Source organism: Phalaenopsis equestris, unplaced genomic scaffold (assembly GCF_001263595.1).
Source record: "Phalaenopsis equestris unplaced genomic scaffold, ASM126359v1 Scaffold000246, whole genome shotgun sequence".
Taxonomy (NCBI): Eukaryota; Viridiplantae; Streptophyta; class Magnoliopsida; order Asparagales; family Orchidaceae; genus Phalaenopsis; species Phalaenopsis equestris.
In genome coordinates this window covers 386,536-409,914 of record NW_018164688.1, presented here as the reverse complement: position 1 = coordinate 409,914, position 23,379 = coordinate 386,536, and the positions used below count along the sequence as shown (strand labels likewise).

General features: G+C 34.0%; 1 protein-coding gene across 1 annotated transcript; it reads left to right on the top strand.

The window, feature by feature from the left end:
• The first annotated feature begins 6,487 nt into the window (after positions 1–6,487).
• Positions 6,488–20,878, top strand: LOC110024104 (condensin complex subunit 1). Its single transcript, XM_020723863.1, has 17 exons — positions 6,488–6,708; positions 6,794–7,125; positions 7,204–7,355; positions 7,445–8,609; positions 8,710–8,901; positions 9,058–9,705; positions 10,146–10,316; positions 10,411–10,478; positions 10,587–10,809; positions 10,891–10,990; positions 11,075–11,190; positions 11,508–11,565; positions 16,925–17,076; positions 17,190–17,385; positions 18,209–18,325; positions 18,402–18,498; positions 20,705–20,878. Exons 1-17 carry the CDS (start codon positions 6,576–6,578, stop codon positions 20,724–20,726), a joined length of 3,942 nt encoding a protein of 1,313 aa, XP_020579522.1. The 5' UTR covers positions 6,488–6,575; the 3' UTR covers positions 20,727–20,878.
• The last annotated feature ends 2,501 nt before the right edge of the window (positions 20,879–23,379 follow it).

Sequence of the window (23,379 nt, the reverse complement as noted above, 5' to 3'; positions counted from 1 at the left end):
AATTTTATGACCGAACAACTTAATATTTGTGTCACGAAAATAAAAAAAGATTAGTCATTGGGTTACATTATTGGTTTTGTATTCCTTCTAACGGTTTGTCTTATTCATATGACTTCGAAAAGTACAATTCATAATTTTGGGCATCGCAATAAATTATTATATCATGTTTCATGCAACTTTGGTTTTATGAGTATACGTCGTTGGTCCTCCCAACAGTGCTTGAGGTTAGACCAAGAATGCTGAGGTGGCCAATAAATGTAAAGTGGAATTTGGTAAAAATTGAATTAGTCTTTAAGAGGCTTACAACCGCCGAGGTGAGTTATTTATTTTTATACTCCATAGACAATCTTATTATGATCTCGTGATACTTTCATTGAGTTTGAGTGTATTTATTGGCTTGCAGTTTATGATTATTTCCTCGAAATAAAAGACAATGATCATCATTTACTTACCCCTCCTCTTGAAGAACCATTCAGCTCTGCAAAGCATCTTCCATAATGAGAGACTCAATCCCGACCACAATCTCTCACATTCGTTTATGTTTCTGCAATAGTTCCTTATCGCAGCGGTCTAGAACCAACACATGCTTATACATATACATATAATAGCCCTCGTATTGGTCTTCAAGAAATACATGAACTATTTCAAGATCATCATAAATTGTTCATGGACTGTAAAGTCACAGCTGACACTCATCTGACAAATATAAAGAATACAATTACAGAGTTAAAAGCTGGAGTCATACAGCAATAAAACAACCTCGTGGGGAATTACCAATGAAACGGGCCAAAGATTCCCCACTAGGAAGCTTAATTCGAAGGATTAAACTAAGAGAAGGTCGAAGAAAAAGACAACTCAGTTTCCCACACATGATTTTTGAAAGGAAGAAGAGAAGTAAACCAGCACGGGAAGTTGTAGAAGAGCCTAAAGAGGCATATACATTTCCAAAACATCATCAAATTCAATTATTCTTTGTTAATATAATTAACATCTATTATTTAATAGGTTGGAGTTGTAAATGAAGGTGAAGCAGACCAATTATATTATTCACCATCTATTAAAGAGGAGGCAGAGGATGTAAATTAGGGGGAATCAACAGCTTTAGAGTTTAATATAAATGACGACATTATTGTTGGTCAACCAACTGTAGATACTAAGGAAGTGACAGAATTTGGGGAGAAAGAGGAAAATCAGAAGCAGGTGGAAACACAATATATTGATGAAAATTATCCGGATAAGGTATATAATATTTTTTTAAGAGTTTGTATAACGAGTTTTAATATTCAAACTATACAAGGTTATTTGCTTATTTTATAGGTTTGTTCAGCACCATTGGTGGTCGATTTTCCTGCTAGAAAACAAATTCCAAATTATATGAGGGAAGCAATCGACCTTTATTGTAGCAAAATCACCGACTTATTAGTGTGCTATGTTTTTTAATTAGTTTAGATGTTCTACTTTCGTATAAATTTGACTTAACATTTATATATTTGAAATGTTGAGGTGATTTAGTTATTAATATGGGACATGTGTCGTTAACACGACGTTATCTCGATGAACTCATCGGGGAGGGTTAGTTAGGAAATGAACAAGTTGATTGTTTTGCAATGTTGATGGAAAATAAAAGATTTCAGGCTCCGCATTTATATAAATCATACTTATATGTCTCTCCATGTCACTGAGTAATTTTTGCAATTCCCTTGTCCTATAATGTACCCAAATACATTTAACACTACCATTTATGCTTATGTGATATGTCTCCTTTTATGCAGCTGCATAAAGTTAGAAATGTTAAAGGATTTGTGTAGCACATTACAACTGAAACCGTTGTGAATGTCGAGTTGATTCTACTATTAATAATAAATAATTAGCATTGAACATTATTAGTTGGGGCAATGAAGGAGCCCAGATGGGGATTTTACGACTCCTTACCAAATAAAATGCATTTGAATATCACCGACGCGATTGTACGTAGACAATGTTAATTACTTTATGCCTTGGACAAACACTAGCTCATTCATTTCTATATATAATTGTGCAGATTAAATATTTTTTAATGATGCTGGGGAAGCGTTCAAAACTGATTTGAGTAAATTGTCGGTACATATGGCTAGAGGCATACCAGTACAGAGCAACAATTTTGACTGTGGAATATTTGTATGTAAATATATGGAAACAATAGTGCAAAAAAATAAAGCTGATTGGAAAGAATATTTAGAATGACAGAAGTTTATGACATTATTTAGAGCAGAAATAGGATACAAGATCTGCAAATTTGCTTTGTCAATAACATAATTCTTAAGGAATGATTACAGGTTTATGTTTGTTATAATTTATCTCTTTAGTCAACAAAACAAATCATCATTTTGAGCTAAATTTCTTAACGAATGATCTTACTTTTCTTTTTTAATAATGCAAATATAAGTGTTAAAGTTTCATATGTTTTGTCAATAATATAGGTTTATGTAAATTTGCATTGCCCAAAATATATTTCTTAAGGAATGATCTTGATTTTCTTTCTTAATATGGCAGATCGAGGTGCTCAAGTTAATGATGTTAATATTAAGATGTTGATTTGAGATGCAAGTGCTGATTTAGGTTCTTTGTATTTTGAGATGCTGATTTTAAGATGTTGATTTGATCTTACTGATTTGGGTTCTTTGTGTTTCACGCATGCTTCGATCTGGATGACCATATGGATGTATGCTGCAGTTTAACTAAATTTTGGGAGCTATTGGATAATTTTAAATTTTGTACATTCCAATGAATTATTTGGTTTGGAGATATAAAACATGTATTTTGGGTTTTATTTGCAGTTTTATGTAATGATTGTAAAGGATTTCTTGAGCTGTGAATAAAAGTATAAATTTTGTTTAGCTATGTATAAATTCTGTGAATAGAGTTCTTATAGATTATGAATGGAGAGAGTTCTTATATAAATTTTGTGTTTAAAATCTGTGTATAAATTATGTGGCTAAGATTATATATTTTGTGGCTTCAATAATAGATTGTGTGGCTTCAATAATAGATATATTTTGTATACGCACACAGGAAGCATCACACACGCATAGAGCTTAGAATCAATACAGAATTCTGCTTACAAAGATTATTACAAAACAATAACTAAAAAATTCTTACAAAGCTTAATTGTAAATCTGATTACAAATCTGAATAAGTGCAGAATTCTGGTTACAAATTTGATTACAAAAGAATAACTCAAATATTCTTACAAAGTTAAATTACAAATCTGATTACAAATCTCGAACGTGTGCAGAAATCTGCTTACAAATCTGATTACAAAATAAGAACTCAAATCTCATTGCAAAGTTGAATTACAAATTTGATTACATAATAAGAACTCAAACCACATTGCAAAGCTGAATTACAAATCTGATTACATAATAAGAACTCAAATCTGCTTACAAAACTGAATTACAAATCTAAATAAGTGCAGAAATCTGCTTACAAATATGATTACATAATAATAACTTAAATCAAACTTGGATGTCCTGTTGCTAAAAAAAAACTCATCAGCCTATCGCTCACATCAGTTTCAAAATCTCATTCAAACATGTTATCCTCAACACGACTCTCTCCAAATAACTGCAATAAAATATTGACATCACCATTTTCAATTTTACATCTCTTCCCTCTTTGAGTGTAGTTGAAAGCATATGTCTTTGTACATTTCAGGTTCTCTACACCCTCAACTTCTTGGGCTAGGAAGTTAAACATGAGTTTTGGTCTTATCCCAGACTGTGTCATGGATCTAAGTACATCTGTATTTATTTCACTTATCTTTCTGCTGGAACACAACAAGTGCTTGTCACCAGAGTTTGCTAATGAGTGGTTATGCGATTCAATTAATTTTTTAATTGTCCAATTGCCTTCCTCATCAACTCCGTATCGAATCATTGCAGGACAACTAGGTCTTATTTCTGCTCTTCTATATTTAACACTCTCTATAATCTTGAGCTCTTTCTTGAACTTGCTTTTCCACATAAGAAGCATTCGTCTTAATATTTATGGAATTAGGCCAAAACATAGCATGATCCTTACGAACACTGAATCCAATATGATGAGTGTAAGCACAATATACTTCATAAGTTTCTTTCTCATTGTGGACCATCGTTTGGAGTAATATGTTTGTTGTTTGCTCGGTATAACTAGCTTTGCTCTTGCCAAACTGCACACAAGAGAATAAAATGTTAGGCTCAATAGATAGCTCAAAAAACATCCCTAAACTTCATAATGACACCTAAAAAAGAAAACCTAAAATCATACACCTCTACAAACATGCGCCTTAAAAAACTTGACTATTTTTAATTATCTACAAACAAGTGCCTCAAAAAATTGGGGTTAATGTAGGATAAGATATTTACTTTACTGTTTTAATTAAACCTAATACCATGCAACTCTACAAACATAACACAACATACATACACCTCCAAAAATACAAATACAACCTGAAAATAAGAAAACTATAACAACAAAGAACATTAAAGAAACCCTAACTAAATATAATAATAAAACATCTTCAAATATACCTCTATTTTAAGTTCCAGTTATTCTTTCCTGTCAGGATAGCTCTCATCTTCTCATTCTGTGTCATACATAAACTGACACTCTCTGTACTCGTACTCTATCTTCAAGTTCAACAGGTCCGGTTGCCGGAAGCTGCCGCTGCAGAACAAAATAGTCAGAGAACAATCAAATTGTAAATCTAGCTGCTTAAATACCATACTTCGTGCTCACCAATTTAAAATCATGTACATCGCAATTATACTCAGGGTACACGTGGTTCTAATTGGACGGGCTTAATCGTCCGTTACATGACAGTTACATGAAGGGTATAATCTTTAATCTATGCAGGTTACAAGCGCTGTTCCGCTATACAGGCTTGATAGTCTGTTATACCGCCGTTATAATCGAGTTACAGGAATGGTATAACTCTCCTTCCGCTGCGACGACGTTACATGGAAGTTTCATTCAGGTTACAAGCGCGGTATAGCGACAAGGTTACAACCGGGTTACAACGAAATTACAAGTGTGTTACATAGGAGATTACCTTGGAAGGTATAACATGAGTACAATGCGGTTACAAGAGCGTTAATGCAGGCTAATCGCAAGATTTAAAAGAAGGTTACATCGGAGTTACAAAGGGGGTTATAAGTGCATTACATCGCGGGCCGGGTCGACGGGTCACGCGTGGCAAAATTCCTATTTATAATCTTATTTTAACCGATTGCGAGATTTAAAAGAAGGTTACATTGGAGTTACAAAGGGGGTTATACGCGCATTACATCGCAGGCCGGGTCGACGGGTCATGCGTGGCAAAATTCCTATTTATAATCTTATTTTAACGCAGTGGGACCGACGCAAAATATGTGACTTTTTCCGATTGCTTGTCGCACACATCGTTGCGTACATTTATCGTACACAAATTTTTTCCCTTACAAAGACGCTATCTTACCTCTCTCTCTATATATATATATATATATATATATATATGTGAAAAAAATATATTTTTTATTTTTTTAATTGAAAGTAATTATATAGAGACATTTTCACCTGGTTCTCATATATTTATATATCTAACACCTAAATTTAATTTTTATATTTATACCACTAAAATCTTTCAAATCACTTAAAAAAATATTATTTTATAACTTTTAAAACATGAAACACACCTTTTCATATATAGGAAAAGTGGTATGATGTAAAAATCAAAAGTTTGGGTGTTAGATATGTAAATACACTTCTATGAAGTACATATTTATATGCACAACCCAAACTCACACTTGCACGCCCACACATACATATGTAAAATGAAGCTTAGATGTAAAATATGACAATACATAGGAGTTGTTTTAATATTTTTAATTTGCAATAAAAAATTTGAGTTATATAAATTCATAAGAAAGGCTTTTATATATTAATCATTCAAAACTTTAAATATAATGTTTTGATTATTTAAATGAGGTTATTATATATAGAGGTCTCCAAACTTTGTAAATTACAAATTAAGACCCTAAAATATTTCTATCATAACTCCGTAGCAGTGCTTCCATCTTTTATGTCGACCAACTTTTCCCTTGCATAAGACTGCTCTCTTTGAGTTGGTTGACAAAGAAGACGGCAAACACTGCAGCAGAGTCGTGACGAAGACTTTCTGACGTAAATTAAATGTTTTAGGGACTTTGCTAGTAATTTGTAAAGTTTGGAGACTCCATATATAAGAACCCTTATTTTAATTTAAAATATATATTTCAACTACTTAAAATTATATTTGCTTTTAATAAAAGAATGTTCGATTGTTATATTTGAAGTTTGAATAATTTTGGAGTGGTTCAAATGTAAAATTTTAGGCGATGAATCTTTTGCATTTAAAATTTTGAAGGGTTGGTATGTAAATATGAATTCATAAAAATGAAAGCCCGATGGGCTGGACCCAGGCCCAATTACCATCCTGCCGTCTTCCCGCTCATTCGCATTCTTCACATTCGAATCGTCTGCTAACGAAACCCTACTTCATCTTCCTCCCCAATTCAATTTCTTCTCTCCATTCTCCTTCCATGGCTCCACCTTTTATCTTCCCATCAAATATTCACGACCTGGAAGAAGAACCCAACGACCACCGCCTTTCGGTCACCTCACCGATCGATGTCTCTACTCTCGGTCCCTCCGAGCTCGATGAGCTTGTTAAAGGTACTATCTCGTTCACGACATCATATCTCTTACGCAAAAAGCCAACATGCCACTTATCTTCTCTTTTTGATATCGGGGAAAAAAGGCGTAGTTTTTGATCTCTCCGACAGAGACCTCTTCTGTATCGAGGATCAGGACGTATTTGACCGGGTTTACTCTCTCGTGAAGGGATTCTACTTTCTCTCACCCTCTTCTAAGTACAATCTCGTCGAGACCATTCGGTCTAATCTCGCTGTCCTCCTGCCCAGTGTTGATTCTCTCGCGAGGGCTCCTCATTCATCGCCATCCAACTCTGGTATCGACCAGGTTCCATTAAGCGAGCGCATTGCTGTCCATCGGAATGCTCTGAAGATATATACCTACTTTCTTATCACTATAGTGCTTGCTCAGGAATCTAAACAGGATACCAACACGAAGGTGACAACATGGTTTGAGACATGAAATCCTACTAGTGTCCGCGAGTTTATCTTTATTGGTCTCGTTTTTCTTGCTCAGGGTGCTGGGCAAGCTTTGAAGAAGAACTTGTGGAATTCTGAGGCAATTAGGGGTCGGATAGTTAATCTGATAGCCAATTCTTTGGAGATTAACCTGTCGCTTCTATTTGGATCCGGCGGCACCGATGGGAGCTATCTCTCATTCATTTCTAAGTGAGATTTCATGCATTGGTTTGGTGATTTTTATGCATTTCTGGCTTTATGAACTGCTTTAATTCTTACAAAATCGTACATGTTTGAAGGTTTGCTTTCAGTGTTTACGAGAACCAGGCTTTGTTGAAGGATGTAAGCACAAAAGATGGACTTGGCCGCATCATAGGTTGCATTGCGACTAAGCACCAGAGGACTGCTGAATCATGTGCCTCAATCCTCCACTTGATTTACAAATTTGACTTCACTGTTCTCCATCTTGTAGACGCTGTTGCTACTGCAGAGAAAAGGTACGATGATGGAAGCCTTGCGGTCGCCTTAATCAGGGAATTTGGTCTGACTGATCCGAAGGACTATGCGAGGGATGGGATCGGAGCAGAAAATGTGGGGAGATTCATTGTCGAGCTTGCCGATCGAATGCCAAGGTTGATGTCCACAAATGTGGGGTTCTTGGTTCCTCATTTTGGAGGGGAATCTTACAGGATACGGAGTGCACTAGTTGGGGTCTTAGGCAAATTGGTCGCGAAGGCATTCAAGTATTTGGAAGGAGACGAGAACTCCAAGGCATTGCGTCTTCGGGGAAAGCAGGCCATGTTAGACATTCTGATCGAGCGTTGCAAGGATGTTTCGGCATACACGAGAAGCCGCGTGCTTCAAGTGTGGGCGGAACTTTGTGAAGAACGTGCAGTTTCAATAGGATTATGGAATGAGTTGGCATTGGTGGCTTCAGGAAGGCTGGAGGACAAAACTGCAATAGTTAGAAAATCGGCTCTAAATTTGCTCATCACAATGCTTCAGCATAACCCTTTCGGACCACAGCTCCGTGTTGAAACATTTAGGGCAACATTGGAGAAGTACAGAGAGAAATTGCGTGTTTTGGAACCTGCTAGAGCAGAGGGAGATGCTTCTGATAATGAAAGTGTGAATGGAGAAAACCCTAGCACGGTTTCTCCTAGCGGTGATGTGCTAAGTAGAGAATCATTAGTACAATCAGAAGACAGTTCCAGTCAACATCAAACACAAGAGGATACTCATGTTCCAGATATTGGAAACCTGGAACAGATTAAGGCATTGGTAGCATCATTGGAGGCTGGGCTGCAATTTTCAAAGTGCATGGCATCCATAATGCCAATCTTGGTTCAACTTCTTGCTTCTTCTTCCGTGACTGATGTGGAAAATGCGATTCTCTTGCTGATGCGTTGCAGACAATTTCAGATAGATGGATCAGATGAATGTCTTCGTAAAATGTTGCCTTTGGTAAATTTTTGTTTTGTCCAAGTTTATTCATCATTTCGAATTAACTTTATGGTGTAGTTTCTTTCGGACCTTTTGTTTTATTATGGCTTGGTTCTCTCAGGTGTTTTCGCAGGATAAGTCCATTTATGAGGCAGTGGAAAATGCATTTATCAGTATATACATAAGAAAAGCCCCTTTAGAGACTGGCCGAAATTTACTAACTCTCGCAATCAATTCCAGCATAGGAGATCTTGCAGCATTAGAATGTCTAATTGGTTCTTTGGTGTCCAAAGGGGAAATATCTCAAAGCACGGTATGAATACTTGGCCTACCTTTCTGTGAAAAATTTTGCCTAAATTTTAAATTTTAACTTAATGTTAAATTAGTGAGAGTTGGTGTGGGTAGGAGTACTTGAATTTATGCTGCTTCATGTGTGACATTTATTTTATTTTATTTTATTTTTTGTCAGATTTCAGCCTTATGGGATTATTTCAGCTTCAACGTCAGTGGTGTGGACGCAGCTCAGAGCCGTGGAGCTCTGTCAGTTCTCTGCATGGCAGCAAAATCTTCTCCAGGCATTCTGAGCTCTCACTTGCAAGATATAATTGATATTGGTTTTGGACGGTGGGCTAAGGTGGAGCCTTTGCTCGCAAGAACCGCATGCGTTGCTCTTGAAAGATTGTCAGAGGAAGATAAGATAAAGTTAAGGAGCAATGGAAGCAAAGTTTTTAGTGTCCTACAGAACTTAGTGACGGGATTTTGGCTTCCGGAAAGCATTTGGCATGCTGCGGCCGACAAAGCCATCAGTACCATTTTCTCTTTACATCCAGCACCTGAAAGCTTTGCTGTCGACATGGCGAAGAAGTCTTTGGCTTCTGTTTTCAGTTTTACGGTGACTGATGAAATGCTTTGTCAAGTTGAGAATTATGGAATGAACCCTTGTACTGTTTCAACATCAAAGCTTGGGAGATTTCTTTTTGTCATAAGTCAAATTGCTCTGAATCAGTTGGTTTATATTGAATCTTGTGTCAGAGAAGTCCGTATTGAGAAATCTAAGAAAGATAAAGCCAAATGTGAATCTGTAATCACTGGTAGCATATCTAATGTTGCCGCAGAGGTAAGTTGTTTTTACTAATATTACATACATACACTCAATTCCTATGGATTTACATATCTAACACCTAAACTTTAAATTTTACATGCATGCCACCCAAATCATTCATATAACATAAAAAAATATCAACATTTTAACTTTTAAAAAGTCCGTATAGACATTTTCATGCTTAGGTAGGGTGGTATGTCTGTAAAAATTGAAGTTTAACTGTTAGATACGTAATACTTAAGCATTGACTGGTATTTATGTAAAGAAGTTTAACTGTTAGATACGTAATACTTAAGCATGGACTGGTATTTATGTAAATCTTCTCTTTTATTTTTATTGCTAACGATTTAAGTCATGCTGTAGAATCGTGGCTAGAACATTAGAATGGAACAATTTCCACAAAAAGGTTGCTCCTTTTCGGTTTGTTGTTCAACCTTTTCCGTTGGTTGTTGCAGGGTATAAATGCAGAATTGGGCATTGCTGCATCCGACGATGCGATAATCGACTCTTTTTTCGAAAGAGCAGAGAAGGAAATTATAGCTAGCAGTTTTTCTGATAAAAACATCATTGGATATTTTGCACCTTTTCTCTCAAAAGTTTGTAGAAATGTTAATGTGTTGCAAAAGGTGACTTTTCTCTAACTCCTGAATAAATAAAATATCAAATATTTATTCTTTGTATTGTATCTATCTCCTGATCATATATCCATTTTTTTTTCAGTATCCTGAACTGCAGGCTTCTGCAATGCTTGCTTTATGTCGGTTAATGATCATTGATGCAGAGTTTTGGTGAGTCGTTTAAATATCTAATTTACTTTTTTTGACGCATTTCTATACTATATTAACTATTTATATGAAAATTTGAATTTCAACATTTTTTTTGAATAAAATTTCCAGCGAAGCAAATCTGCAGCTTTTGTTCACCGTAGTTGAGAATGCACCTTCTGAAACTGTTCGTTCAAACTGCACAGTAGCTCTTGCAGACCTGACGGTTCGTTTTCCCAACCTTTTGGAGCCATGGACTGAAAACATGTATGCTAGATTACGAGATCCTTCGACATCTGTTAGGAAAAATGCAGTTCTGGTGTTATCTCATCTCATATTGAATGATATGATGAAGGTGAAACATAGTTTTTGAGCTTTCTTATGTTTGCACTTCTACACTTGTTATTTCTTGACAGATTATTGGAGAATAAATCAGGTGAAAGGCTATATAGATGAAATGGCAGTAAGAATAGAAGATAAAGACGAAAGAATTTCGAACCTTGCCAAACTATTTTTTCATGAATTATCAAAAAAAGGTATCGTTAAATGGTTGAATCACAAAGTGGATGAATGTTTTACTTTTGTGCAATGTATAATATGAATTGATTTTATTATTGCAGGTAATAATCCAATTTATAGCTTGCTTCCTGATATCCTTGGTAGATTGTCCAGCCAAAATCTTGAAGAAGGCGTCTTTTACAATATCATGCAGTTTTTGATAACCTCGATCAAGAAGGTATTTTGTTGTGGCATTTACATGCATGCCAATCCTTATGTATTCGAATATCTAACAACTAAACATTGATTTTTACATTTATACCGCCCAAATCTTTCATATAACATCAAAATTACCATTATTTTAACTATTTAAATACACCTTTAAAAAACACCTTTTCATGCATAGGTAAGGCGGCATACATGTAAAAATTGAATTATAGGTGTTAGACATGTAAATACAGAAGAATTGAGTGATATGCATGTAAATGTTCCTATTTTTGTTGATATATTCTATTTCTTTTGGTCTCCTTTCAATCCTCCTGTTTTATTTTATAGGACAAGCAAATGGAAGGTCTTGTTGAGAAGCTTTGTAACCGGTTCAGTGGAGTTACTGGTATGCTATCGTGGCACACTTTGCTCCTTCCAACGCCGTTTCTTGCAAATCTATATAAGAATATTCATTACTTTTAATACTTTAACGTGCTTGTGTGAGCTATTACCATGCTGAACTTCACACGTTATACTTGACACTTGAACTATAGCTACTTGAATAAATTGTTTGGGCATTTGCATACATAAAACTCAATTCCTATGTATTTATGTATCTGACTCCTAAAATTTGCTTTTTGCATTTGTACCAGCTAAATCTTTCATATCACATAAAGAAATACCACTAATTTAACTTTTAAAAAGCTTAATACACCTTTTCATGAATAGGTAAGGTGACGTATGTGTAAAAATTGAAGTTTAAGTAATAGATATATAAATACATAAGAATTTAGTGCTATGTATGTAAATCTTCCTAAATTATATGGTTTGCAACTAGATGCTAAATTTGTCTAATGTAGTGCTTTTTGGTTTAGTAGAAGGTTACAGGCCCTTTGATGGAAAGGTTGTCGTGTTACTTGAAATAGGTTGCCAACCTTCAAACTTTTCATTGTTAATATTGCTTGATCCTGATGGTCTGAAATTTTTGTTGAACATAATCTTTTTGGATATTGGTTCTAGTGGACCATTTTAAATGATGAAAAGTTTCTCTTTAGCAATAAAGGATCAACTCTGTAGTGACCACTTGGTATGATATATTTAGTTTTAAATAAGCAAGTAGATTAAAGAGCATAATTATAACTACCGGAAGTAAAACTTTTCTATTTTCCTTGAGAGGAACAACTCTTGTATTTTTAATCATCAACAACATTAATTTTATGCCAACTAATAGCAATAGGCCTACTTTTGTACTTTTTGATAGAAACCTTTAATATATGCTTAAACAAACAAATTATGAATATGCCAAGAACGATCGTACTGTGGATTTATGATGACAATTTTAAATGCTTCAAGCACATTTAATTTAGGAAATTAAGGTTTTCCAAATGGACTTGCTGGAAAATTAAAATAGATGAACTGTAAGATGACATTACAAGGGCAAAGAGCATAATCTAAGTCAAAATAATATACTATTAGAGAGTTGGTTTTAGTTTTTGACAAGAGATTGTCCAAGTAATAGTAATAAGGTTAAAAGGTGAAATGGAAATGGGATGCACTATAGCAAATCAGGGTAAAATCTTGCATTTGTTTGAAATGGAATCAAAGAGTTACATAACTTTTAATAGCATATATGTTACTATGTGGAACCTAGATGTATCCATCAATTTGTTTGTCGCGGGGGACGTGGGGTGAGGGGTGGGGAGAGGGTATGGAAGGGCAACACCCACTTATATCCCTTTGAGGGTAGTGCTTGGAATTTTTTTTTAAGTTCATAATACCTCAGAGCTTTACCCGCAGCGCTACAATATTAGCATTGTAGCGCTATTGTAGCAGTGTCCAGGTGTTATCTTTGCAGTGCCACTCCTGGAAGAAAATTTGTGTTGAAACATGATAACATGACACTATAACGATACCATTGTAACATCGTAATGCTATGTCGCAGTGTCTTAGCGCAACAAAGTGGGAGTCCCTTTTAAGCAGTTTTTCAGCAATTTCTTGTGTGGGATTTCAAATTCTCTTGTGCAAGGCGTGGAGTGAGTGTCCTTTTGTCTCAAAAGTTTGACGAGGCTTGAGAGTATTGTAATTTGCACTATTCTCCTAATTTTTTTTCATAGTAGATTACTTGGTGCGGTGTGGCTTCTGAGTTTTTTTCTTATTCTCTAGTTTTTCTGCATTAATTATGGTGTTTTCTTTGTTTTCTTTCTTTGTGCGTTTATTTTTAAAGTTTTGCTCCTAATCTCTCAAATTAATTTTCACAATTTACATCTCCTAACAATTGTTTGTTGAAGGAGGATTTGTAAATTCAAGCTCAATTAACCAAAGTACTACTGCTAATCTGTTTTTTTGGTAAATGGCACTCCCAATTAGTACATATTTCTTGCACACTTTTTAATTGATAAAACATATATAGACGTAAGTAATATGTCAGAACAATGCCGGGGGACCCGCTTATATCGGTTTGAGGGTAGTGCTCGGAATTTTTTTATTTTTTTTAGTTCATAACACCTCGGAGCTTTACCCGCAACGCTACAATATTAGCATTGTAGCGCTATTGTAGCAGTGTCTAGGTGTTATCTTTGCAGCGCTACTCCAGGAAGAAAATTTGTGTTGAAACACGATAACATGACATTATAACGGTACCATTGTAACATCATAGTGCTATGTCGCAGTGTCTCAGCACATCAAAGTGGGAGTCCATTTTAAGCAGTTTTTCAGCAATTTCTTGTGTGGGATTTCAAATAATCTTTTGCAAGGCGTGGAGTGAAAGTGTCATTGTGTTTCAAAAGTTTGAAGAGGCTTGAGAGTATTGTAATTTGTACTATTCTCCTAATTTTTCTTCATAGTAGATTACTTCTGAGTTTTTTTTTATTCTCTAGTTTTTCTGCATTAGTTATGGTGTTTTCTTTGTTTTCTTTCTTTGTGCGTTTTTTTTTAAGTCTTGATTCTAATCTCTCAAATCCGTTTTCACAATTTACATCTCCTAACAATTGATTGTTGAAGGAGGATTTGTAAAATCAAGCTCAATTCACCAAAGTACTACTGCTAATCTATTTTTTTTGGTAAATGGCACTCCCAATTAGTACATATTTCTTACACACTTTTTAATTGATAAAACATATATAGACGCAAGTAATATGTCAGAACGATGCAGGGAATGAACATGAATGAATAATGATTAGTAAAACAAAGATCTTGTATATGATATTCGATTTTAGCTAGTCTAAGATTAACATTCATAAGTCAATGCTGTTAGAAATCATGTTAGATCAATGAAGGCTATAAAGATAAGGGTATTATAATTAGCTAACAAACATTGTATATATGATATACAATTTTATTGAGTGATAATTATTAGTCCATGTTGCTAGAAAATAAATTGATATATAGTTTTGATAAGTTTATGTATCTTTAATTTATTATATAAAAGAGTGGGATATAAATTCTGAGTGGAAAAACACATTTCAAAGTGGTCTAATCAAAGTACTTTAAGTTACGTATGTAAATGAGTCTAGTAGAGTTCAAGCCACACTCAAGTTAAGCTTAAGCTTGATTAATTAATCGAGTTTGAGTTCGAGCTCAAATTTACTTTTACGAGTTTGAGCCGGCTCACAAGCTTGTCTTTTATCATGAAAGAGAGAAAATGATATTAATTTAAGCTAGTGTTATAAAAAAAGATAAATATAATGAATAAATTGGAGATAAAAAATCACCTCATTGAAATGTAAAATATAATTTTTTATAACTTTTTGAATAATTGATACATTAAATCTCAAATTTTAATATATTTTGGTGTATTCTTTATTAATAATTTTTAAACGAGCTTGCTTTCGAACTAGCCAATTGAGTCAGGATTGGCTTGATCTTAGCTTGTTAGCTCATTGAGTTCAGCTCATTAACCACTTATCAAGTTGAGCCCATGTCAACTCACGAAGCTGCTTGGCTCAATTACACCCCCAACTTTAAGTACTTATTATAAGAGAATATCATTAAGGCTTTAAGGTAAATTTATAAAACTAGAGTTGCTACTTGTGTTCGAACTGAAGGATGATGATCAAGCATTTTCTTTTTTTTATTGGATTAAATCAAAGATAGACTTTAAGCCCATATCTTTTTGCTTTAGTTATGGATGTTCTTACTGGACATTTACAAGAGGATGTTCCTTTTGGTGTATTATTTTCCATTGATAATGTCCTTGTGGATAAGATTAGAGAAAAAGTTCAGAAAAAAACATGAATCTTGGAGGTCATTTAGTAGAGTCTAAAGAGCTTTCCTTTGAGTAGATCTCAAATTGAATGCATGGAATGTGATTTTAGTTGTAGTAGATCTAGTTGCGGTGTTGTAACAATGGTTAATCAAGTCATTTAAAGGAGCGAACATTGTAGATATCTCATAGTTTATTGTTCAAAGTGATGTTTATATAGATGGGGATGCTATTAGCGGAATTCAAGTTGGATGGTTGAAGGGGGGAATTTATCATTCTTATTTTATGATAGAAAAGTACCGTTTAAACTTGAAAGAAAGTTTATAAGATGATGGTGAGACCTGTAATGCTTTACGGCGCAAAATGTTGGCCTATAAAATAGAAGCGTAAAACTAAGTTAATTACTAAGATGAGAATACTTAGGTGGATGAGTGGCTTTCCCTTTAGAGAAAAAAGGTGAATTGTATATTCCGTGAAACTGTTGGTGTAACTCCAGTTTTAGGCAAGGTTAGAGAGCGTCGGTTTTGATGGTTTGGTCGCATTAAATGTCTAGATGATTTGGTCGCATTAAATGTCACTAGTTAGTAGAGTAGATGTTTTTATATTCGACTTATTTTAAGAGAGGTAGAGTTAGACCTAAAAAGACTTTGGCATGTTGTAAAAAAAATGATTTTAATTTATTAAAATTAAATTAAAATATGACAATCAATAGGACATAATGGAGAAAATGGATTCATGTAGCCGAATCCATTTAGTAGGATAAAGGTTTGTTGTTGTTATATATTGTATAGATGTTCAAAGTTATCAATATATAATTGAAAGCTTAAGTGTGAAAAATATGATATTTAAAATGATTGTGTAACAAAATTAGAAAGATAAGGTTGTGAGAACTTGACTTTGGTAATTTGGGCATATTCAATGGTGGAAAATATATGCATTAATAAGGCTTAGCAAAATTGATGTGTAAGGATAAAAAATATACATTATATTGATGTGCTAAGTAAATTTGTAAAGCTTTAATTTGTCAATTTATATTATAGATGCGCTAAGTTATCAATATGCAATTGAAAGCTTAAGTGTGGTAAATATGGTAATTTAAAATGATTGTGTAGCAAAATTAGGAAAGATACGGTTGTGAGAATTTGACTTTGGTAATTCAGGCATTTTCAATGGTGGAAAAAATATAAATTAATAAGGCTTAGCAAAATTGATGTGTAAGGATAAGAAAGTGAAAAAAAAAGGAAGATGACGGGAACTTAAACCAGAATGTATGGGCATTGATGATTCATAAACTACCCAGCTTAGATGTCCTATAAAATTATTAGATTTATCCATATGTATTACTGATTGTACTTGGTTTTTATTTTTTGAATAGTCTGGCATCTTTTTGAAGAACTGAAACCCTTGGGTGCAGGACTAGGTGAATATAATGCTAGAATTGAAGGCTCAATTTATAATTTGCTTCTGTTTGATTGATCTCTTCATAGCCATAATTCATAGCTACTGCTACAGCTGTGAAAATTAAAAGAACTATATGTATTTCTAATTTTTCTTTTCCTTTCAGATAATAAGCAGTGGGAGTGCATTGCTTGTTGCCTTTCACAATTGACATTCAGTGAGAGGGGATTGAAAAAGCTTGTCGAGTCTTTCAAATCTTATGAGCATGCTCTATCTGAAGATTCTGTCATGGATTACTTCAGGACCATTATCAACAAGGTAAATGCATTCCCCATATTTACAAATAGTCTGTTGATAACGAAATCCCTATCTTGAGATAGTCTGTTTTTGCTGTTTAATCTCTACTCACCTCCCTTATCTTTATATATCAGTGTAAAAAATTTGCGAAAACTGAGGTGAAATCATGCATTGAGGAGTTTGAAGAGAAGCTAGACAAGATCCATGTGGAGAGGAAGGAGCAAGATGCAACTGCTCGTAATGCATTAGCCCATCAGAAGAAAGTTGGAGGTCCAATTAGAGTTAAGAAAGATGATGGTGATAAGGCTACAGATGAAATTGATGCTGAAGGTAACCTGCTCAAGTTGCTTTAATGAAGCTTTCTACTTTATGAAAAGAACTCTAGTTAGATGAACCCAGTTGTGCTGTTCGGTTAACATTACCCTTCGCTTTTATTATGTTTCAGCATCAACCTCTTCCAACTAGGTTGCCCATCACACCCCATTGGAAACCTCTCTCTCATTTGTATTTAGAGGCATTTTACATGCTTAAGACACAATTCTGATGTATTTACTTATCTAACACCTAAACATTTATGTTTACATGCATACCACTCAAATCTTTAACTTCACATTAAAAATAGGACCATAACTATCTTTTTAAAAGTGAAATGAACTTTTTTATACATAGGTTTATGACACCAAGGTGTGATAAGTGTAAATATTAAACTTTGGTTGTTACACATGTAAATACATAAGACTTATGTGGTATGTATTCAAATTTCCGGACTTTACTATTTACCTTGAGCTTTAATTTCCCCCCAGAAGATGAACAAATGATTTTGCAATGCAGCTATAATACATGTGGACCACTGGAGGGCACATTTTTCACTAGTTTCAAGGCTTCTGTTGTTTTAATTCAATTAATTGCATTCATCGCTATTTTTTTCCCAAAAAATGTCAGTTATATAAGAGCAATGTAATCAAGCATTCCTGTTTGTCATAGTTTAATTATGCTTTTCTTAGAACTTTCAGTCAACTCAACCCACTATTTTGTAGCAGTAACCTTGATTCATCTTTTTGGTATTGCTTTACTCTGCTTTAATTTTGATCGTTCATTGCTTTTTCTTCGATCTATGCTTTTGAGATCTGTTTTGTATTCATTGAATTGCTAGATGAAACGAGTGAGGTAATCAATCCGTCTGAGTCAGCAGAAAGTGGCCTTACTAGCACAGTAAAAGGACATGTGGAAAATGGATTGGAAATTCAGTCACCAAAAGCTTCACACAGAGGTGATGTAGATGCTTAACATCTTTACATTAGATGTGAGATGTTTTGTAAATAATACTAGCTCGTATTTGCTTTCAGGTGTCTCTAGATCCAAGATGAAGGCTGGCAAACAATCAAGTTTAAGAGAACATAAGAATAGTAGTCCCGTACGAAGCATGCACAGGATGAACAGAAGGTCTCTCTCTCTCTCTCTCTTTCTCTCTCTCTGGTCATCTGTTTGTCTGTAATGAGATGAAACTTAATGGAAACCTTCAACATGTTAGAGTAGACATATGAATTATCTCAATATGAACATTATAGAATTATAGATACCTTGAACATACGCCTTCTAATGATATACTGAATCAAATTTCAAGTAAAAATATTCTAAAATACTGGAATTATTTCATTGTGTGTTTATAGGCTTATGCAACAACCTTGGCAACTAACAAGGAAATTATATAGTTATAAATATCAGCACCCTAGGAATGTAGAAGGAAGCTTCTGAATCAGTATCTTTGGATTTTAGTTTAATCTTCTGTGCATGTAGATGTGCGATTTTTTCAAGTATAGTTATAAATTTCACTACTAATTTTGAGGGAAGTCATCTTCTTTTATAGGTGGTCTTTTGGATGTGATGGTGTTGATGGAGGATTGTATCTTGAGCATGAAGAATGATAATATCACTATGATCATAAAAAAAATCATATTAATAGCTCCATGATAAAGAAGGATTATCTTTGTGAATAGAGTATGATGTATGGGGAGAAAATGGTGATCATTTGGATGGCTTGGAAAAGCTTTCTAAAAATGAGGAAATTAGAAGAAGAGTAGCTATCATAAAATGCCCTCAAAGGATGATAACCATTCCTTATGTTTGAGTGATTGCAAGATTTTGAAACGAAATGGTAAGTTTCCCATGAAGGACAAGACTTATAGGAATGATGGTCAATAAAGAAAGATGCACGAAAATGAATAGGGAGATGAGGAAGTGTCAACCCAAAGGAAAATTATGAAGAAGTTTGAAATTTGTGAAGTTTATATGGGATTATTGGAAATGTTAAATGTTATGGGGAACACAATATATTTTTTTGGGTTTTTAGCTTTTAAAGGGAGTGTGAAATTATATGCTTAATGGATGAAGATCATGTAGGTGCATTTTTGCTTGGTTTTTCGTGTATGAAATATGAATAACCCTAAGAACCCATTACGGACATGAAAGGTTGTTTTGGATATATGGATAGGATTTAATAAGGTTTGATCAACTGAATTAGTTTATCTTCATTTGAACACTTTGAACATGATAGGTCAATGGGGAGGTAAGGGCTTCGGTTTTGTGCTTCAGCTTTTGGTAGCGTTAGCTATGATTTAGAAAATGGCTAACTCCGGTTTGGTCTTACTATTTTAAATGGTGGATCAAATTGTGGAGTTTTTTAGTGGCTGAGTTCTGACTGTGAGAATTTGGGGCAGTAGTCTTCTGAGAAATTGTAGAGGAATAAAAGAGGAAGAAAATATTTTGAAAGCATACTGATCCGATCAAAATTGAGACATTTAGCACCAAAATACTAACATGATATAAAAAAAAAAAATTGCAGAAAATAATGTAAATCTAAAAAATTGGAGATGTTTTGGAGGACCAAATGCACTCTAGTTACAATTTAAATTTTGTAAGTATTCATACACAAAGGTAAGATCTTAGTATCTTACTCAAGTGAACACCTCCCACCACCACCTCACGCACAAACATAGTTCAAACATCAAGAGGACGCCCAAAAAAAAAAAAAGATAGAAAGTTTTCCGCGCAAAGTAAGTTTGTTCCATTGAGAGAAAACTGTTCTATTACCAAATGATGAAGATTTGTGCGAACGAAGATGGAGAAGATGATGAGGAAAAGATGGAAAAGCTTAATAAATATTGGGAGCGCGGTGGACACAACAAGAATTCTCTAATGAAAAACCTTTCTTTCACTGCTCCATAGTCCCATAGCGTTATGCTGGTATTTTCTGAATATTTCAAAATAGTATGATGAGGTGCTACTTTCTTTCAAGGAAGATTTACATACATAGCACTCAATTCCTGTATTTACATATCTAACACATAAATTTTAGTTTTTACATAAATACCACCTTACCTATGCATGAAAACGTGCATTTCAGTTTTTAAAAGTTTGCATTTCAGTTTTTAAAAGTTAAAATGATGGTATTTTAGGTGTGATATTTGAGATTTTAGTTGCATAAATGTAAAAAAGCAAAATATAGGCGTTAGATTGTAAATACATGTGAATTGGGCATTTGGGTGGCATGTATATAAATGCCTTTTTTTAATTGTTTTTCTTTGTAAAGATCTGCTTTTATGAGAAGCTTTGAAAATATAATTCTTTGAACTAAAATCATATTGTGCAGGAGAGGAGGGAAGATACCTTGAAAGATGCGGCAGCTCCTTGCGCTTGTAATTAATCAGATGGGTAACTCTAATTCTGCTTCTTGCTGCCGTTTTCATGCACTTAACATCATTTGTTGGTGTTCCTCTTGTGATCTGATTTCATTTGAACCTTTTTTTATTTCTTGTAAAATCCCCTTTTACATAGTTATTTGAGCAAGTAATAGTGTGTTTCATATTACTTGCAAACTTAGTATTTCTTCTTCTAGGATAAAAAATGTAATATAGATTGAGGATTGTTGATGGAGGTAAGGGAAATTTATGAATGGATTAGTCTTGATTATTTTCAGGGATTTGATCTTGAAAATGCATAAAATTAATTATGAATGTTTACATATTGTTTAAAATTGTCATCTGAATGCAACTTACAATCCTCCTTAGCTATTTTTTTTCTTGCATGTCTACACATTTTGATGTAAAGAGACCTTTTCAAGGTAGTATTTGAGTTTTCATTTTTTTTTTTTTGGGTGCATGGATGTAGAGGGAGGGAGGGAGGGAGAGAGAAAGATGTAAGCAAATGAAAACTTGTAGCACACTTTTTTAAAAAAATATTAAAATATAATTGGTAAATCTGGTTTACTTTTTAGGTTTATTTTAATTTTTAAATAATGATTTTCATCTATAATTATTTTTGTTGGATGGAGAATGATGCTTCTCTTTATGGGAGAAAAAAAGTCTTGCTCCACCCTTTTGCCATCGGCCCCAATCCTCTTAACCCTTATTTATATATATTTGTATTAATTTTTTTTAATCTAAAAACATATTAAGTATTTAAATTAAAAAAAATTAAATTGTGAATGAGTGTCTTAATAATATGAAATTAATAAAATAAAAGTTTTGATTTGAGTCCAAGTGGGCCAAAATTAATAACATACAAATTTCAAGAGACCAAATATATGTTTTTTATTTTCACATGTTTATATTTAAAATAAGTATCTACATAAGCAAATTTGAGAGAAAATATTGCATCTAGTAAAAGACTAACCAGTGGGCGCTAGTCCAACATGGTTGGGCGTCACCTCAGCTTGTATGCCGAGTTGTCGACCGCCATTTGGTCGTCCGCACGTGTATGGCGGACACAATGTATTTTTTCCCAATTTGATGAGTTTAAAATCACTAAATTTTTATCATTTTGTTGCAAATATGCCTAGAAAATATTAAGCGGTGAGTTAATTTGGATCTATTGGCGGAGAGAATTAGAGTTGTTGCTGGTAGACATTGATCATAATGTAACATTAGTGTTTGTGCATTAATTAGTGTTGAAGTTCGCCATCACCATTACTTGAAGTTGATGGATACTCGATGTTTGACGCTAGCCTTCTCAGTTGTCTACTCTGCTCTCTTATAACGACTAATGGTCCGTTTGGGGCAGTTTATAAGTGTGGACGGCGTTTTCAAAACACCGCCGTACTGTTTGGTTCGCGCGTTTCACCAGCTAATCCGAAACTGCGTTTGGATTTTTACACTAAAATCAGGCCGTGGGTCGACCCTTGCGGTCGGCTCGCGGGCAGCATTTCAGGATAAACAGCTTACCTTGAAACGCATAAGCTGCCCCAAACGGACCCTAAGTTGGTTCATCTCATTATATGATCTCTAGTAGTTGTAAGCCTTCGCTTGATGCTTATCAATAATTGATGTACAACTTGCATGTCTATTTAGTGTTCACTTTTTAATAAGAAAAATGATTGCAGGTCATTGTTCATCACTCAATATCTAATATTCTTGGTTTAATATTACCCAACACATATAAATATCTAATGCTTATCAATCACTGATAGATGACAAATACCCATTAGTTGCATGTGTCCCCGCATTAAAAATGAGCGAGCTAGCTACTAATCATCACCCTGGCCATCGTAACCAAACTCTGATGCTTACAAATCAACCATTGAAATTCAATGCTTGTCACATTGGTTGCCAATTTCTCCTTTCATTAGGGGAACAAACTAGTAAACCATTGCTGGTTACCCAAGGTGTAATTTATCTAGGATATTTTCGCCTAATGTTTGGCAATAATTGACACATTATGTCTATCACCTTCGAGCATTCGATGACGTCTTCTTTATAATCACATCTCCCCTCTTAAAGGATGATTGATGAAGATAACTATCCACCATCAATGGATGTTTACTCAATTACCTCAAATTCTCATTTTCATTATGGAATATATGTTCCATAATTTATGCCTACTATATTATATTATTACATATTTTGTTGTAGGACAGACATCTTTTATTATTTACAATTCATAATAATAAAATTATATTAACTTAGTTATGCGCACTAATTTCTCTATTTTCTTAAAATTTCACTTGAAAAGTTATAAGCTACTCAAAATTTATTTATGTACGTAAAAACTTTGTTCAATGCTAATATTTTGTGACAAAGAATTTATGGTGATAGAGTGATTTATTAACATCTTAACATTATAAAAGATCCAACATACACATAAAAAGAGAGCTAATAGACAGGAGACCAAAGTTTCTTACATAAAAGCCACAACAGGGAAAAAATCATGAGACCTAAAATAGTTAAAATGGTTCCATTATTAGATGTATAATAGAAGATTTTGCTTGCTCTTGAACAATGAAAAATAATATTAAAAGAGTGAATTCTATCAACTTGACCTTCACTAAGA

Coding starts and splice junctions, on each gene's coding strand:
- LOC110024104 (XM_020723863.1), top strand. CDS start 6,576: ATGGCTCCACCTTTTATCTTCCCATCAAATATTCACGACCTGGAAGAA. Junction 7,126..7,203: donor AACAGGATACCAACACGAAG/GTGACAACATGG, acceptor TTTCTTGCTCAG/GGTGCTGGGCAAGCTTTGAA. Junction 8,610..8,709: donor TTCGTAAAATGTTGCCTTTG/GTAAATTTTTGT, acceptor TGGTTCTCTCAG/GTGTTTTCGCAGGATAAGTC.